The 19,737-nt window shown below is 37.2% G+C and overlaps 2 protein-coding genes across 2 annotated transcripts; both read right to left on the bottom strand.

Moving 5' to 3' along the window:
* Positions 1 to 236: 236 nt before the first annotated feature.
* Positions 237 to 10,113, bottom strand: LOC143881624 (proteasome subunit alpha type-6). Its single transcript, XM_077384822.1, has 9 exons — positions 9,953 to 10,113; positions 9,298 to 9,392; positions 9,104 to 9,185; positions 8,107 to 8,203; positions 6,904 to 6,962; positions 6,653 to 6,735; positions 4,871 to 4,966; positions 3,582 to 3,641; positions 237 to 610 (listed from the first exon to the last, which is right to left on the bottom strand). The coding sequence occupies exons 1-9, from the start codon at positions 10,026 to 10,028 to the stop codon at positions 518 to 520; spliced, it is 741 nt and encodes a 246-aa protein (XP_077240937.1). The 5' UTR covers positions 10,029 to 10,113; the 3' UTR covers positions 237 to 517.
* Positions 10,114 to 11,266: 1,153 nt separating this feature from the next.
* LOC143881623 (uncharacterized) lies at positions 11,267 to 19,470 on the bottom strand. The gene is made up of 10 exons (XM_077384821.1): positions 18,674 to 19,470; positions 17,717 to 17,819; positions 17,511 to 17,611; positions 16,361 to 16,623; positions 15,296 to 15,427; positions 14,973 to 15,095; positions 14,163 to 14,312; positions 13,158 to 13,375; positions 12,857 to 13,010; positions 11,267 to 11,724 (listed from the first exon to the last, which is right to left on the bottom strand). Exons 1-10 carry the CDS (start codon positions 18,879 to 18,881, stop codon positions 11,506 to 11,508), a joined length of 1,671 nt encoding a protein of 556 aa, XP_077240936.1. The 5' UTR covers positions 18,882 to 19,470; the 3' UTR covers positions 11,267 to 11,505.
* Between the last annotated feature and the right edge of the window lie 267 nt (positions 19,471 to 19,737).

The raw sequence follows: 19,737 nt of genomic DNA, 5'->3' as shown, positions 1-19,737 counted from the left end.
TTCTGAACATGGGCACAAACTCAGTAAATAGGGATTTGCTAGGGACCATAGCAGAAGGCAAGGCATTTCGTGACCGTCTGTTGCATGAGGCCCTTGGCCTTATGCGATGGTCCCTAGCAAACAAATCCCCAGTAAATACATGTGCTGTAAATAGAAAAATAAAATCATTTTTCTGATTTTTTTTCAATATCTTCGCAAGTATTTCTCAAATTATTCCATAATCAGAACTTTGTAACTATGCTCACCATTGCAACCTTTTGTCTCCTGATTATAACAGCAACCATAGTAGTGAATAATGCATGTTGTACAGAATATGCATGCAAAGGGAAGTTCTAGTGAAGATGATAGATTGATCCAAGACAACTTGTTTCAGCCCATCTTTGACAATTCATAATAACAAAATAAACAGGTCCCTTGAATTGAATCCAAAGGATTTTCACCATCCAATAAAATCAGTATAACACAAGTCTCCAAACACTATCCTCGGCGAGTGTCCAAACGCTATCCTCCATCACGCTCAGTCACGCTCACTTATGGCTGTTAAGTGCTCATCGATCTCCTCTGTCGACAGTACTCTGAAAACTGGATTTTCTTTTCGAACAATTCCCACCTATGAAAATGCCATTCAAGTATTGATACACTACGAAACATTCTCAGCTAAAAGATTTAACTAAAACAAAGGAAAATTTATGTGCTCTCCATAAGTCGAACTCTAATCACTGAATGCTACAAAAAAAAGGTTTGAAACAAATACTAGGCTGTTGACAGACAAGGAGCAGGTAACATGCTTTGTCTTCCAATGAATAAATATAAAGTTCTGTTCACTTCTACCAACTATCTTTTTATAGCTTCACTACTACAAACCATTAAACAAAGGAATTGCTAGCAATTGAGGGGTAGAATGACAAGGTACCTGCTACAGCTGCTGCTACTATTTGTACTGTAATTGACATTGTTAGATAAAATCTAGAAGGGGCACATTATCCAAGCAACATATTGACGTTGGCATGAAATCTTCTGAATTTCATTAATTGACATTGGTAGACAAAATGTAGATGGGGCACATTATCCAAGCCATATATTGATGTTGGCATGATTCTGAATTTCATTTTACTGTTTACATTTATTTGAACGCCTTACTGGAATTTCATTTTAGTGTATACTTAGGTTTACAATTAAGCACGTGTCATTAGATGAAAACAATACAAGGACTTCATCTTATGATTTAGGCCTGTAAAAGCAGAACAGAGCATAGATATACTGAAAGTAAAAAATGAAAGGAGGTTCAAGTGATCCTGTTATGTGTACGTCAGTACTTGTGAAATGTGCATGTACAAGTGAACATATGTTTTACAGTATTAGGGAAATTTGCATTAGAGAAGCATACAGTAGAGCATGGCTGCTGGCAACCAGCTCCTGATGCTTGACAACTCGCAAACACATTCCTTTCACTGACGAGGGAATACAAAGTGCTAATATATTGGTAGACCGTGGCAATGCCTTTTAGGGGATCACGAGTCCATGAGGTGAAGAACAGGGACGCTGAAAGAAACTTTGGGAGCTTATATCCATGTTTGTAATGTCAGCTTAAAGAAGGGCAGTACCTAATCTCAAAACGCAGAACAAGTTCATTTTTTGAAATGCAGAGCAAGTTTATACTGAAAGAGTACTGAAAACCAAGCCCAAGCACCTCTTTACAAAATAACAAGTAAATAACAATGTAAGGAATAGGAAAAGGTGATTGTACTTCATTAGATTAATCTAAGAAAGAGAAGTATTAACTATAGGTCCAACTCAGATCATAGGGGTGAAACTTGGGTCGGGTTGAACCCGATTTTGGGTTGGGTTAGGTTGGGTTTTTTTTAAAATCGGGTTGGGCTGGGTTGGGAAAAATCAACCCGAATTGGAAACCGGGTTGGGGTGTCGGGCAACCCGACCCGACCCGAAACCCGATTTCCAATTCCGATATGTGCTTAAAATCCGATTTAACTGAACACATTTCCCATTGAATCTAGAAATGTGCTTAAATTTCAACATAAATTTATCCTTTAGTTCAGATACAAAGAGTTTTTGTATGGTGGATGCCTGTGTAGGAATGTGAGCAAAAAAAAAACAGTGGGGCCCACAAAAAACATGTGCATGAATTGGAAATCGGGTTGGGTCGGGTTGACCCAATTGCAAATCGGGTTGCCGGGTTAGAAATCGGGTCGGGTCGGGTTGGGAAAATGGGTTCCTCGGGTTGGGTCGGGTTGGCCTCAACCCGACCCAACCTGACCCGAGTTGCACCCCTATCAGATCACAGTATATAAAAGAAACTGAATTTAGTATTTAGTGAAGATAACTACATAAATCAGGCACTAAATATGAAACATCACATCCATAAAGAGCATTCTTCTGGACAGGAAATTTGACTTCATTTCCAAGTGTAATGTCCAGGCACCACAGGTCTAGGCAATCAGGGATAATTTTTTAAGCATGGGAATGATTTATTCTGACGTATGTTCTCTATAGTAGGGATCAGGGGAAATTCTATGACGGATTTGATGATTCCAAAGAGTATCCAATGCAAAAAACACAAATGCAGAATCATTCCTCTGTTTGATGTGGTTCTGTTTTGACCACATTTTTTTTTTTTGGTAGGTAAGTTGGGATTGAACCTCCGACCTCAGGGTTGAAGAACATAATCTTTACCATGGAGTCTGCCGCCGCACACATCTTTCCAAGAAAAATAACTAGCACAAAAACTAAAAGTGGGGTCCACCATTTTGGTTATCCAAACAATTCATCTTCTGGGTCTACGGGTGTCAATTTTGGCTAGGGCTTGGAAACTCGCTCGAGCTCAGCTCGAATCCTTAAAGAGCCGACCCGAGCTGGCTTGCCAGGCTCGTTAAGCTTAACAAGCCGAGCCCGAGCTAGGCCAGGCTCGGCTCGTTAAGGCTCGTTAAGGATTTAATATATTTAAATATATATATTATATATTAATATATACACTAAAAGGGCTGCCTATGGAGTGAAAGGGGGAGGCAAAATATGTCACTTCTTTTTTGGAACCCCATTTGTTACTTGGACCACCCCCTGTGGCGTAAAAAGAGTAATCAAATTACACTAGATAGGGCTGTCCAGGGAAGATGAGGGGTGTGAATATATCATTGCCCTTATTATAAGCCAAGCTCGATAAGGCTCACGAGCCTAGCCGAGCCGAGCTTTAGAGCTTAACGAGCCGAGCCGAGCTGGGCCAAGCTCGGCTCGGCTCGTTTACACCCCTATCTGGGTCCAATAACAGGCAAATGAAAAAAAAAATGATTCCTGCATTGGACAATTCCAACCCTTATTTGTTGAGGTTTTTACACCGTTGTTTTTTTAACATTCTGAACCATTTGTTCCATAATCATATCGCTAGGATAGTCATTGGATAAGGATTTGGGGCATGGCTTTTCACGGTGGGAACCAACAAATAAATGGTTTGGATGATTGAGAAAGTGGTCCATCATGTTTCTTACGACCAAGTGGATTGACCTCATGTTTATTCACCTAACGTCATAAAAAGTAATGGCCACACAAAACATAGCACTAAAGAATACCTCAATTTCATTGGCTTTGAAATCCTCTTGTAGAACTGATTGGAGGGCGGATATTGCAGTCTACATGACAAAAAAGGAAGACTTTTAGACCAAGTAAACAAAACACAAAACATATACAATTGCTTAAGAAAGCTCATAGTGAGGGTGCACAAACTATGGAGAAAGAAGCCCAATACATAATCAACAAAACCATTCAAAATAAAAAGCATGATCAACAATCAATTGATGATAATGAATAAGATAGAATACCGATATTAAAGAAATCACATCACCATGATGTAAAGGGCAAAAGTAGAAAAAAGGAACCCTTTCCAGGAATGAAGAGAAGAGTCAAAGAAAGTTAGAAGCAACACATTGGTCCTCTAGATAAAACATGATCCTAACATGCTTTCTCTAGCGGAATAGAATCATGCAGTGGAACAGAGCATCTGAGATTGGAGCTACTTAACAGATTGTGGGTGCCAATCTCTATTCTAAGGAGTGAGCAGAAAACCCGGGGAAGCGTGTAAGAGAGAAAAACTTCCCTGGATTACCCACTAGGGTCTCTATTTAACCTTAAGTGAAGGATGCGTGTTGAATGAAAAGACCCATACAAGGCAATGAAGCTCCTAGAAGGTAGTAAATTAGGCACCTTCCACTGTATGTACGTCCCAGAAAAACCAGGGGAAGCATGTAAGAGAGAAAAACTTCCCTGGAGGCCTGGATTACCCACGAGGGTCCCTATTCAAGTTCAACACTGCTCAAAATTTTCCAGTATTTAGATGAAGAACAGGATTTGTTACAATAAAGTTTTGAATTTTATGATTAAACCAGGGTAAAGAACTTCTAATATTATCTCACTTGGATAAGTAAAAAATTCAAGTCATGAAGAAAAATAACATGTGCAAGATTCGCACCTATAGTTAAGAGAAAGAGAAGGGTCAGGGACCCAGATTCCCTAAACCAATGAGAGTATCCACGTTGACTCCAACATAGTTAGGTGAACCAAGAGGGCGAAGCCAAATCAATCTCTCACTTGAAAAATACCAAAGGATGCTTTTCAATTAGTTCTCATATTAATATCTTCTGCTAAAAGTTCCAAATAAATTACAAGTGTTGACCATGCTAGTTAATTTGACCAGGTTACTCAAAAGAAATAGTCACTTCAATGTTTTTTCCACTAGAAGCTCAACACAATAGGTACATCTTGGTATCCAATCACATGAATTGAAAGAAAAGGCACATAATGTTTCCTTTTCAGATTAAAAGACACAAAACTTACAAAAATCGAACTGAAAGAGGCAAATTACCTGAACTGTCTCCTGATAGGAGAAAGCAGGATCATTCTTCATTTTCTTCTCCAAGAAGTTAATGGCTTCTTGTTCTTTAAGGCCTGCACTTGTAGCCTGGAACAAAAAAAAACACAAATCAGAAACAATTTTAATAAATACATAAGACTTATCAAGTGTCACCCCGACATAAATATAAACTGCTATGAACAACCAATGCACACATCAAGATCTTCCAAATTCAGTTGAAAACTTCGCAAAGCAAGTTATATTGTTAAACTTATACAGCCAAACTAGCATGAAACAAGCATGCATCATATGATGTCTTCACGAAACAACACATAAATGTTAGACATTTTCCCCCGCTAAAATGAGAAGTTAAGTAGTGTGGTCAAGTGCAATATCTAAAAAATTAGTAAACATTCAAGAGGAGACAGGATAAGTAATAATATAATTAGGCTACTGATATTCCCACTACCATGTTCTGATAATGAGACAAACTCACCTTGTCTTTTATTCTTTAATCAGCAGCCAAAAGCTATTGCAATTCACAAAAATCTCTCAGCAGGCAATTAAAAAGGAAAAGACGAATTGAGTTTGTCTCATTATCAAAACATGGTAGTGCAAATATCAGTAGCCTGTAATTATAAGGGATTTGCGAGGGAATTTTGCAGAAAGGCATTTCGTGGATGAATTTTTCACGAAAGAGCAGACACGTCAGATGAATTAAATGAACAAGACAAAATCTGTCGAAAAGTGCACCTGTATGGCTGCTAAACATAAAGAGGTTACCAACATAGTCTTAACTAAACATAAAGAGGTTTAATATGCTAAATTCAAAAAAAAAAAAAAAACATAAAGAGGTCATCAATGTAGTCAACAGACTATTTGAAAATGAATTATTTACCTTGAATATATAATAATAGAATTGACGTTGAGGGTTGGAAAGGATTGATTCTTTGTAGGAAGTTGAAGATATTAAAACAAAGAATGAAGGAATGGAAGAAGGCTTTTGATGAGGATAATAAATGTAAGGAAGAAGTGTTGTCCAAAATTAAGAGCCTAAACAAAATGGAGGAAGAATTTCATCTTGATTGTACGTTGGAAAAAAGAAAAATAAAGGTAGAATACGATGACAATAAGAATACCACATTTTTTCATTGAATGGCAAGTGTAAGAACGAGAATCAACACAATTAATTGCTTAGCAAATGGGTAGGAAATTGTTGAGGAAAAGACAACAATCAAGAATTTAACCATTCAAACCATCTCAAATTTGTATTCTAAGGAGCACTATTGGACACCTAAGCTTGGATCGGGGGACTGCAAATACATCAATCAAGGCAGACAAATATGGCTGTCAATATGGAATTTGAATAAGAAGAGGTGAGAAAAACAATATTTAACATGACAAGAGACAAAGCGCATTCTACCAAAGATAATGGGAGGATAACAAAGGAGATATTATGGATCATGAGCTGTCGCTCTTTATGTCCTTCGCTCAAAATTTCTTCCCACAAAAGTCGAAGTTGATTCATAATAATACATATGTAATAGTTCTAATGAGAGTTGTTTTTTGAGTTTTATGCATTCAATTATGCTTTTTCTCATAAACAGAAGATTCCAAAAGTCTACAGCTACTTGCATACCTGCGCTCATACTCACTTCCCATTTCTGATAACTATGGATAGGAATAAACTAATGAATCACACACCCAGTAAACATACAATTTGTTAAATCATTCTAGAGGAATGGCAACATCGAAATGTAAAAGTGAATAACATAATCATGGATTCTCAAATACCTTATGCCCAAAAAAATGGCCAGCTGGGTCACACTTGAAGAGCTGAGGCCCGCTTTCATCGTCAATACCCAAAACCATAGCGACTTCATGATTCAAAACGTAGAAGAAAATGTGAGGAAATCGTTAGAAAAATAATTCAAAGAAAAATAGCAAAAAAAAATTACGTTTAAACATCAAATCTTCAGTACATGCTTTGAATCTTTAAAATAAAAAACGAAAAATTTACGATGAAGAGAAGGATAGAAGCAGACCAACTCCAAGAGGCCTCATATAGGCATGTTGTGTATAGATTTGTGATTTGTCCGCAATCCTGTATATATATCAAAGGATCTCATAATCACAAATCTGTTAAAAATATAACAGCTCCATCCATCCAGTTCATCACTTCAGATAAGCACTAATGTATTTGACAAACTCAAGGAATGACAACAAAAGATAACTGAAAAACAAAAACAATTGTCATTCACAGGCAAATTAATAGGGGAACAAGGGGTGAAGTCGAGGATGGAGAAGTAGGGATGTAGGAAAATCCCTTCACGCATATCATAAAATGAACCAAATATTAAGACTAGGGAGTCTAAAACTCAGGTATTGTTTTTCAAGAGAAAAAATTGACTTTAGTGTTTCATCCCATTTTGAGATGTCTTCATTTCAATTTTGATATAGTAGATGATAAGAGCTGCAAGCCCATTGTGATGGTTCAGCCTTGAATAATGTGCTTCTTGTAATTCCATGCCGTATCCAAAATCAACCTTGAATGCCATATTGCTATAATAGGTCAGTACAATGAACGTTGCAGTTAGCCGCCACCAGTCTTTCCCAAGGCTTTAAATTTCGGTTTCGGTACGAAATTTCGGCCGAAATCCAAGCAAGATTCTTTACCACCGGAGTTGATTTTTGTCAAGGTTTATGTCAAAATGCTTTTGTTTTTTTATGTAAAAAGTTGCATGTTTCGCATAATGAAATCCCAAAATTTCAGGCAAACTCTTGTATTTTTCAGAATCCAAGTGGATTTCGTTTCAATAGCAGCCGAAATCGAAATGTTTCGGCCGAGATTTAAAACCATGGTCCTTCTTACTCCAATGCGTCACAAAAATTCAGACCAAATAACGATAAATATTATTTAGTGAAGTACATATTGATAAAAAGAAGCAAAAGAACTCAACAAATTGTCTAGCATATTAACGTACAGTTTGCTTCCATGAAGTTTAGCTGAGTGCCTAATGAAAAAACATGAAACACTACAGCTGCAGGTTATTTTGCACAATTGAAGTCGGATAATTCTGGGGAAATAAAGAAGATGCGGAATGGGATGATAATTCTCCATTCAAAATACCCCGGAGACTTTTTCATAACTGTGCTTCAAACGAAAAAGATAGAGAATATAGAAATAACTGTGCTTCAAACGAAAAGAAGGAACCAAAAGATTACTGCGCAGGACAAAATAACAGTACCACTTGGCTAGGACATCTACAGGCATCTCATATCCCCATTTGAAACGAAAATCAGCAGCTTCTTTCCTGGCTTGCTGGACCAATGACCTTGCATCAGCTGAAAAGTGAAAAAGCGAACAGAAAAATTAACAAACTTCACTCCAAAGCCTAAGAAGCATTCATTACAAATTCCTTTTATCCCACAATGAAAATTGAGCAGCATACAATTCAAGACGTCAAAGGTTTTAAAAAAATAATTCTTTAAATCCTGTTTCCTTTTGTGACTTTGTTGTGCGAATTCCTTGGCCCTCTTTCCTCAGTTTTTGTTAATAAAGTATCTTTTTATCTCTAAAAAATTATAATAACTAGCTCTCTTAGTTCAAAGATCTTTTCACCAAAGCATTTCTCTTATGATGGATGCAGTTGCTTTGAACTCGAATATCATAGCTTAAACTTAAAGCCTACAAATCATGATTTTAAAAGAAGCAGCTTGTACGTAAACTTGCAGCAACTTTTGTAGAAGAGTTTTTACATAGGATCTATTTGGGTACGCCCCAATTGCAGTTTGTATGTAAACTTGCAGGTTTACACACATGGCAACATAAAAATGCAAATGGAATATTCCTGCTATGAAGGATTGTAGTAGGAAAATTTCTAAGGCTCCCTGAATGACAACTTGGGTACCTACACCACCTATAAAACTAAAATTTTAATTCTACTATTCATCTTATTGTACTATGATTACATAAAAATGCTGTAAGTATATAAGGTAAGCACAACAGTTAAAGCTAAAAATTAACCATGACCCCATATCTTCTACTTCTGGGGATCTGATGACATATAAATTAAAGTGAAATACTTAAAAGATAAATTTTGATAAAGATACAAGCATAAGAGAAGAAACCAAGAATTCAAGGTGCACAACATCCATACCATCCAACAAAAATAATCATTCGTGATTCATAAGTCAAATCAAACTTAAAATTGCTGGTAAACAAATAGCTCAATAGGCAGAAACCTGTCATGCCCGTAGCTAAAAGTCCGAGGTACTTTGTAATGGGAAAAAGATGTGATACGCTCGTTTGATCCAGAAGCTTGTCCTACATCAGAAGTTAGGGCACAAAAAAACCGATCAGATGAAAACCAAAAACGAAATTCGAAACAAAACAATCAAATGAGAAATTGCATAAATCATCTTAAAAATATACTCACCGGGACCTTTTTCTGCGTGACAACGCAGACAGAATCCTTCCCTCTTACACCGATCGACGTAATCCCAGACGCCTTCACAGCCTTAAACGCATACTCTAAAGATTCAGTAAAACCCCACAAAAGTTACAACTGTTGTCTCAATATTAAAAGAAAAACCCTAGAAAAAGAACATCCTATTCGATTCATTTGTAACCCTAGAGGAAATGACACACATCGATCGGCAGCGAAGATCATCGTCAATGATAGAAACCCTAAAAGTTACAACTGTTCTCTCCATATGAAATGAAAAACCCTAGAAGAAGAACATCTTATTGGATTCATTTGTAACCCTAGAGAAAATGATCCGCTTCGATCGACGGCACTCCATAGTCAATTATAGAAAACCCTAAAAGTTACAACTGTTCTCACCATATTAAGTGAAAAAACCCTAGAAGAAGAACATCTTATTCGATTTATTTGTAACCCTAGAGAAAATAATCCACTTCAATCGGAAGCAGAGATTATAGAAGCACTCCATCGTGAATCATAGAAACCCTACTAAAATCAATGTAGACTTTCTATTCATTAAAAAAAAACCCCTAGATTATACACTGTTTCCAGAACTCGGAAATGTGGAAAAAAAAAAAAAACTGCGGAAAGGAGAGGAAAAGCTTACCAACTTGGTAGAGGCGGCCTTCGGGGGAGAATATGGTGATGTGGCGATCGTAACCAGCTCCACTTCCTCGACTCATGCTTCCCTTCTTCCAATTCTAGTTAGTCTCTGTGCAGAGATATATGCAGATGAAAGAAAGAAAGAATGCTTCTTTTACAAGAAATGCCACGCTGGTTAGAGGAAATTTTCTTTTAGGCTCTGTTCACCTGCGTTCCCTGGAAAGTAAATCCGTGGAAAACAGCCTCTTTTTTTCCTTGACAAGATAGAATTCTGGTGTTCACTTTCCTTCCAGGGAAAATAGAATTACACATGCGAAATTTCTGCAATAAGTCAAAGAATGACATGGAAAAGCCCATTTCCCCCCTTTTAGGGATTTCATTTCCGACCAAAAATACACGGATTTCGTTTTCCTGAAAAATTAGTGCAAAAAGAAGGGCAAGCAGTTTTCTTGGAAACCTTTTCCAACGCAAGTGAACAGTCCAGAAACAGTAAAGGGAAACCTTTTCCTGCACAGATTCCCGGGAAACATTTTCTTTTCCTAATGCCACGTCAGATTCCCAAGAAACATTTTCTTTTCCTTTCCCAGGAAAACAACCCATTGCCAAAACTAACTCCTTTGTTGTTTTTTTTTTTTTGGGCAACTTTGACACTTTTTTACCTCAAATCACATTAGAAGGGGGCAAATGCGTACTGATGGGGGGGGGGGGGGGGGGGGGGGAGGGGGTCCTAATATCAGGTATTGCATTTTTTTTTTGGTATAGACAAATCAGAACACTAAACCTATGAGTTAGAAGTGCTCAATACTCTTTAGGTCACGTAGTCAGCTAGTTTAATGGGAGCATGTTGGGATCTTGAAGTTACACATTGCCTTCATTGTTTTTCTTCTTCTTATCCTATGAATGCCTCTTTTGTTGCTACTGTGCTCGTTATGTTGCTGGTGTTCTCAGCAACTAGTAGAGAGCACCGCCGCCTTCCTACGCTCACGTGTCACCATTCTATATAAGCCCTACACGGGATGCTCTATTGCGGATGGTTGGAAGATAAGTTGTATCAGTTAAACTTTTCTCCTTTCTCCAGTCGTCGAAGAAATTGGTTAAGAATAGTGGCTCGTTGCTACCATTGACAATGTGTTCAATTGAAAATTTGTGAATCTGGCAATGTTGAAAAATCGTGAAATTGACCAACGTGTTCCGTGGTCTTAGAAGATGAAAAACAGAATCGGTAGTACTTCTCTTGTAAAGAAGCATTTTACCAGCTGCCTGCCTCAATCGAAATTCATTTGCCCAAGACCGTGCCATAAAGTTTTCTTAAGCAAATATCAGTTGCATTAGTGTCTATATTTTAGTTTATTAACACACGACTAATACAATAGAAAAATATGTTTAATGTATTAGTCTATTTGTACACGTTTGATGTATCTGAGCTCAGGACTAGTATACAAAAAAAACCTATGTTCAAGCCTTCTTGAACCCATCTCAGTATGATCACAGGTTTCCCTCTCACTGACCAACCTTAGAATAAAGTAGAACAAGACAAATAAGAGACATCTAAGGGATTCATGCTCTGATAATTAGTTCGTATACGTTGCTGTTATTGTCCCCACTTACACGCTTCAGTATCTCAAGACTTCTCCGACTCCCAAGGAAATCAATCCGTTTGAAAGGAACAAAACCGTGGACAATTGACTCTTTACTGGCACACATAGATCGGAGCCGATCAGCATGCCGAGAATCGGTGTGTATTGCAATGTCTATTTCATCTGCTGACATGTTTTCCTGCAAAAACAGAAGCAAGGGAAGATATTTGGATCCATTTCAGTTCACTGAAATATCTATGCATCATAAATACCGTAATTGTGTGTGTGTGTGTTTGTGTGAGAGAGAGAGAGAGAGAGAGAGAGAGAGAGAGAGAGAGAGAGAGAGAGAGAGAGCATAATTTAATGAAGACCATTTTTGGTTTCTTTCATGAAATTATGGTTCTGTAATCTGCATTAATGGCTTTTACAGCTACTCATAATATCATATAGAGGGTAGAGCTAAAATTGGAAATCAATCTTTTGATCCTGGGTTCGTCCTGGCCAAGTCAATTGCTGATTTTATGAAAATTGATTGAAACCATAATCAACTTGACAAATCTACAAACCCAAGTTTGGCCTCAGCCTTGAGATCTTGTCCATAGATATATGGGAGGGATGCATATATCGATGTATACACGAACATGTAAATGAGTAAGTTTGTCTCTACATGTGTTTACATGTATGCGTTTATACCGAAATGGGGTCGAATGCCACCATCATTTCATAATTTCCTACAAAATTCCAGCCATGCAGCCTATACTAAGATTCATACAGACAAGCAAATGCATCTATAGGGTACAGTCATGGGGTATATATATATATACATGGTTTTAAATTTCGAGGGGACTGAAACCGAAATTTCCTGAAATCCCATTTTTCGCTAAATACGAAATTTCGGTCGAAATTTCGTTTGTGGGACATTTTTTTTTTTAAAAAAAATTGTTACAAAATTTCGGCTGACATTTTTCGAAATTAATTAAATACTCTTTTTAATTTCTTCCGAAATTTCGGAATTTCAGTCGAAATTTTGGTTTTGCCAGGGACCGAAACCAGTATTTTAAACCATGTATATAGATATAAATGTATAAATTTGTCTCCATGTGTGTTTAAATGCATGCATTTGTACTGAAATGGGTCTCTAATGCCACAGCCGTTTCATAATTTCCTACATAATTCCAGCTATGCAGGAAATATTAATGCTCGGGTTCATACAGAAGAAGTCTTTATGAATAGGTAACCGTCTGCGAGAGTAAACTTTCTCGTCAGAATCTGTTTAGCCTTTTAACAACCAAATATCAGTAGCAGAGGGGAAGAACTTCTTCAGTGCATACCTGGTAAAATGCATAGATATGATCCAACAGCTGTAAACATGTAAAACCGCTATCGCTGAAGAAAGTTCTTGAAGAGGGCCCCATTTCACCAAATCGATCACTGGGGAACAATATGGTAAGAAAGTGATGTTTAAAGATCACCTCCCTCTTGTCACTGCAACATAACTAAAGTCAGTGGCCGAGTGCAAAATTTCGAAACACCTATATATAATACTGAAAGTCACAAAAATGGAAGAATGCTGACAATTTTTTTTTGAAAAATACAAACAAAATAAAAAAAGAAGGCTAACAATCTAACTACCTTTCTCTAAGAGGGCGTGAGAAATTCTGGAATGATGCTTCTGAATCCCTTCCATCCACTCGTGTGTCAAAGAACACAGAGCTATGCTGTTCACTAACATCATCAATGCTAGAAGGGTCTATATAAATACTAGCAGCTGAGGTTGGTTCAGATATTGACCAACAGATAGAATCCAAAAGGCTGCTTGGAGTCACTGGACGAAGTGGTGTTTGACATGACTGCATCCAAATGGATGAAATAAGAGCAACATACTGTACAACTTTATAACTTTTTATCAGTAAGGTATCATCAAAGATGTTTTCGAGGTACGGGTTCAACCCGAAAAAAAAAAAAGTCGGGTTGGGTCGGGTTCGGAAAACCCAACCCGACCTCGGTCAGGTTTGAGTTGAGGGTTTGGGCAACCCGACCCGAGTGAAGCCTGACATTTTTTATGAATTTTTATTTATTTTTTAAGCTTAAAAGCTCGGGTCGGGTAGGGTCGGGTTGGAAAAAAAGGTTCCTCGGGTCGGGTCGGTCTCAACCCGACCTGAGTTGCACCCCTATTTCGAGGAGGTTCAACATGAACAGACCATTTGTTTTAAGAAAGAAGAAACACAACATTAGTTGGAAAGGGGAAACCCTTGTCATATTTAGTAATATATAAGAATAAATTCAAATGATAGAAATTATACAAATATATACTTGGACAGGGGAAACCCTTGTCAACAATTAGCGCTTCCAGTTGATAGTCAGATAGATAAACCTATTAAGTATGCAAAAACTGAAAATGTACTTTGGAATAAAACTATGAAGCAGCCAGGGCTTTCACCACAACATGACACGCAAAGGCTACATATTGGTAAATAAAAACCCTCTGATTTCTGATATTTTATTAGTGATCATAGAAATATATGTGAGAAGAAGAGACACGTGCATTGCAAGAAAAGGTTCATATATTAATTGAAAAAACAGGTATAGTTGATAAGAAGCTACGAGAAAATAAGGCAAGAGATCAATATCCCTTACTTGCATACGTCGAGCACGGCGACTTCTAACACCCATTTTGGCTAAATCTATCATCTGTTGCCTCTCTTCCATGCATTGATTTAATTTTCGATATGCTAGAGGCTCCCTAGAACTAGGAGCCTCTCGGGAGGCACCTTGCTCCTTAGCATCCTGAATAAAATTAACAGCAACAATATGAGATAAAAAGCAATGCTGGATTTGTAGGACAAATATAATGTTAAATCTAAAATGCTTAGATCAAAACCAAACTGGAAGAAATTTTCATCTTCCTAGAAACTAAATGGTGGCTGCTACTTCTAGACAGAATATATAAGGCATATATTCATCTGCCTGAGTGCCTCAAGAAGTAAATTTACTCTAAGAAGAAGGATAGCTACGAAGACATATGATCTATCTTTAGTTGTTTTCCAGTGTGCCCTTTAGAGGCCTTCCCAGTTGACCAAGCATGTTCATGTTCATTTTCATGAATGGAAAGATCAGTTTTCACTTAACCTCAATCACCAATTTTTCCAATCCCACAAAAAATAAATTTGGAGATTTGGGCCAGTAAGGTCGTCCCAGATGATGAAACCAAAATAATCATGTCGTGTTTACAGTAAAAAAAACCCATTTTCAACATATAGAAAAATTAATTTTAAATGACCCAAATGTTTTTTCCAAAGCCCAAGATTTCTAGATTAGATTGTTACCAAATGACAAACATGCACATGACCATGAGAAATTTACCAGAAGTGATTTTTTTTCTTGAAGCAGGACCAACATCTAAACTGAAAAGCAGTTGAAAGTTGAAAGTGAAGGATCAAGAGATACCTGATTGGAAAGACCATCATGGACATTTTCAAGGATCATACCAACCTGCCTAGCCAGGTCAGCAGACAAGTGTATGAGCCTTTGCACATAATTCTCCTTTGCGCTTTTCAGGATCCACAGTGGCTGAAACATTTAAGACTAGCGAAATTTCAAAGCTATAACAGGAAAAAAAAAGGAGCAAAACCATTGAGAGTATATGGTAAAAAGATACAAAGAAAGACTAATGAAATTTCAAAGCTCCAATAGTAAAAAAGAAACAAAACCATAGAGAGTATATGGTAAAAAAAATACAAAGATGTGACAAACAATAAATTCATACTTACTGTAACAAGATAGTAAGCATGACCAATATATCTCTGAATAGATGCCCCTTCACAAACTACATGACTCGCACTACAACCTATAAACCAGTGATCCAAAAAAGTTGCACCTTCCTTAGCCGCTGCTTCAACAACCTGCCAAAACAAAAGCATTAAAGAATTGGCATGGTGCTTATAAAAAAAAACTATGAGAAACAATAAATAAGGGTACGTTCTAAGAATATGGAAGCATATAATCAAGGTAGACCACAAGACATAAATGCTCAAAATAAATCAGTGTACGTCTCAGTTACTACGTAGTATGGGATATGCATTCATGGCATCTCCTATCTTGAACTACCATAGGATACACTCAAATTATCTCTTATCTACTGTACAAGTTGTAACTGTTATTCTTCTGGGATCTGGAATTTGACCCTCTTGTTTTATTATTGCTGCTGAAACGAGGTGTGAAAATATCACACCTAATGGTGCCTGTCCAGTTTAGGGAAGTGATATATTCGCCCCCTTTTGATTACTTGGGACACGTAGCAGCAGTGTATCAATGACTGCAGAGGGGCTGATGTACTATGTCAGATGGATTGAATGGGGCTGATTGCCACGTACACTGCTGCTAGGTGTCCCAAGTAATCAAAAGAGGCAGATATATCACTTCCCCCAGTTTAAGCCACTAAGACCCTTGTAAGAAAATCAATAATCGGTTCCTCTGGGTATAGTTGATCCCTTGAAGCTATTACTTCCTCTACTGCTAAACCATGTGTCATTAAAATGATATTTGCAGAAGGTTAAGTCCAAAGTCCTAACTCATAACTAAGCTTTCTAAAACAGAAGCACACAGTTTGAGGGCCAACACTATCACAGCAACATCAAGAGGAAACTCCAAACACACTTCAACATAAAATGCAAGACACTGTAATATCTATTAATCTCAGAAACCAGATAAAGCACACAGGTACATACTCAGCTTAAATCAGAAGCCATAGACAAGGGAAAAGGAACTCAAATAACTCAGTCATTAAGTTACAATCTCCAAAGGAATAATGCAACATTGATTCCAATATAGTATACCTTCTTTTGCATTTCAGTTGAAATATTTGAATCAACATATATGCAGTGATTTGCTAGAACAGACTCCCTACTCCTAGATTTCTTCCCGGATGACTGTAGATGTTTTTGACAAGTTATGTTGGATAGTTTGCTATCTTCATTTATTGTAGCAGGAAGACAGGAATTTTCAGCGTCCGAGAACCCAGTGAGCCGATCTGACTCCCTCATTGGAAAACCATTTTCTCCAACACTTTTCACATTATAAAGTGTTTCGTTCAATCTAACTGCAATAAACACGCAACAAAAATTTCAGCCAGTATAACAAAGCACAAAGTTTCCACAGATCTTATAGTTACCTGCTCTGATTACTATAAAAAGATATTAAACCAACATCCTTAGCTTAATGTTATTTAACTGAGATTTCAGTTTTTATAAATCATATAATAAAAAACTAGTGGTGCAGGGATGGGCGCCTCCTTCTCCGGGTTTTCTCAAATTGGAACTTTGATGGTTCGAGTGTGGGAAATCCTGGTTTGGCCGGCATTGGAGGAGTCCTGAGAAAGGATTTGGGGGAGGCAGTTTGAGCCTTCGCATGGCCCATTGGGGAAGCGGATGCGTCGGAAGCATAAGTTCAGGCGGTTCACCAAAGGCGAAAATTAGTGGAACAAAATCAAGTGGCTTCTTTCGTGGTGGAAGCAGACTCCTTAAATGTGATTTGTTGGTTAAACGGATCGCAAAGTCACCTTTGGAGATTTGATAGGTTTTTTGACTAAGTATTTGACGGGATTGGCCCATCACCTATAATATTTCAGCATGTGAGACGATCCGCTAACTCGGTGGCGGAGAGTCTGGCGAGGGATGGAGTTTCTAAAGAAGCACTAGCAATAATTGATTCCCTTCCCCCATGATTTCTGGGTCTTGTGGGAAGTCAGTTGTTTCTCTTTTTGTTTGACTTCTGTACTTTGACCATCTCGGTCTCCTCTTTTTTAATAAATTCTTGGCTATTATTCAAAAAAAATAAACAACTAGTCTCTGACGACCAGTGTTTTGCAATTAACTGAGATTTATTTAGGGCTACGCTGACATAGAGTAAGAAATGTAACGTATAAATGATAAAACTTTCTGATTAGTCAAAAGACCCAAAACAAAATAGCAAATTAACGTTACTCACTGTTCCTCCTGACACTATCTACAAACCAGCCCAAAGTGACAAGGAAGAGACCATTCCTGGACCCATGCTTCAGAGCATGTTCAAACTTGCATCCACCAAAGCTGTAAACAGAGTTAAGAATCTATGTAGAGTCCAATAACACATCCAAATAAAGAGAGGTAAAATCTATATAGCTGCTAAGAAAAGAATTTCCACAGAGATTTTGATGATAGGATATCTGGACCACCAGATGAGTACATTGAGGATGCAAAGTGGGACTATATCGACCACCTAATCTCTCCGTAGCAGCCATTACTTGTTTTCTTGTTTCTGTCACATTACAGAGAAAAAATGTGAATAGATGAACATTCAACAATTCAAATAAAGGAAAATTATGTTACAAAGGATAAAGGAACACTAGATGAAGTCTGAATGGTCCATGACTGAATGTATATATACAAAAAAAAAATGAGCTATAACTGAATGCATAGATCAGACTAGACAAGACAAGGACATGTGTTACCCAAATACTACAATATGGGGTCATACTTGGACAGAATAATACAATTTGTATATAATAATTTGAGTTAACAGTCCCATTCAAAAAAACAAAAAATTGAGTTAATAGCCTTATGGTCATAGATTTCTTTTACACGATGATTTGTGGACACAGACACGGAGTGTCGGACACGGCAAACTCCCAAAATTTAGAAACGGAGACACAGCTAAAATAGAAAGTACATATAATCATGATTTGTGGATACGGATTCTTGTGCCAAGTTTTGACACGGATACGAGGTATCTGACATGGAAACCCTTAAAAATCTAGAAATAGTGGCACACACGTACACACATATAAAGTTACTAACACTTAAGCAGTACATTTAAAAGTGTCTAAAGGAGTGTCGTCACGGGTGTCGTGTCTCGTGTTAGACACGACACGTGTGTCAACAAGAAATTCAAAGTGTCGGCCAAATCATAGCTTTTACAGAAATAATAAATATTCATTTCTAAAATGTACATTCATGTAATTTCCAATAAACCTAGTCCCAAAATTTAAATCATGAAACCAACAGTGGTAGAATCTCATATTTCCTACGGAAAAAAGTTAAATACCCCAAATCAAACTAGACAAAACTTAAAACCCAGAAAATAAAACAAATTAAGATGAAAAAAATCAATACCTTTGGATAGTCCAGTAACACATATGACCAGACCAGAAAATGGGCCAGTGGGTCGAACAATAGACTCAGAAAACGCCGACGAAGCCAGTGACATTGGCTTAAGGGAATGAAGGTTTGCCAAAGAAGGCAAAGAAGAAGATATTCCAGCTAACAGTCTATAACAGCCTTTGCTATCAATCACCTCCACTCTACTACCCGCCATTTTCATTTTCAAATCTAGACTAAATTTTCTACCTTTGCCCTAAAATACTCAAATAGTATCAGTCATCTGATCAAGATGTTAATTTTACAAGAAAGCAATGAAAATGAAAAGAAGAACAGAAGGGGAAAAAACGTTTTCTAGCAAATTTTTATAGAAGAAAACAAATAAGACAGAGCCCTAACTTTTTAAACAATTCTAAGATTTCTCATTGACAAAAGGGGGAAATCGAAATATTACAGAGATTTTTGAAGAAATCGTAGAGCAGTAAGATACATTTCCGAAAACTACACGGATTTCTCATCTTACAAACAACAAAACTAATCAAAAAACTAAAAGAGAGAGAATTTTTTTTAGGAAAACCCTAACTTTCCGAAGTGGTTTCTAGATACTAGCCAGGAGGAAAGAAACAGAGAAATATAGAGAGAAGGAGAGAAAGAACAAAATCTAGCAGAGATTTTTCAGCAAAAGCACATGAGATCGATTAGAAAAGATCTGGATGTGAAGTTCGAAGGAATTTGAGGGTTTTCCTTTCAAAATAATCATTTTCAGTCTTTCTTACTATTCAAAAAATAAAAAGCGCGTTTTGAAATGGGAATCATGCTTGTAGAAAGAGCACGGAAAAGATCTGTATAGGCCTATCTTTTGTTTAAACAGACGCTTATTATCCTAAAATTACAAGACTGCCATCTATGGAATCCTTTCCAAACCATGAAGACAGAGTAATTATATCAGAAATAGGGAAATGATATCCGCACCCCCCTTTTTACGTTATGAGTTAAGTTTTAAAGGCAAAGAAAAACGATAGAGGGGGCGAATTTATCCTCAAGCATAGAACCATTCTCACAGAAACCGTTAAAACGGG

The sequence above is a fragment of the Tasmannia lanceolata genome, unplaced genomic scaffold, assembly GCF_043159265.1.
Source record: "Tasmannia lanceolata isolate RefF3 unplaced genomic scaffold, GAP_Taslan_0.1 ptg000007l, whole genome shotgun sequence".
Taxonomy (NCBI): Eukaryota; Viridiplantae; Streptophyta; class Magnoliopsida; order Canellales; family Winteraceae; genus Tasmannia; species Tasmannia lanceolata.
The sequence above is the reverse complement of the archived record's forward strand: the minus strand, read 5'-3'. Positions and strand labels throughout refer to the sequence as shown.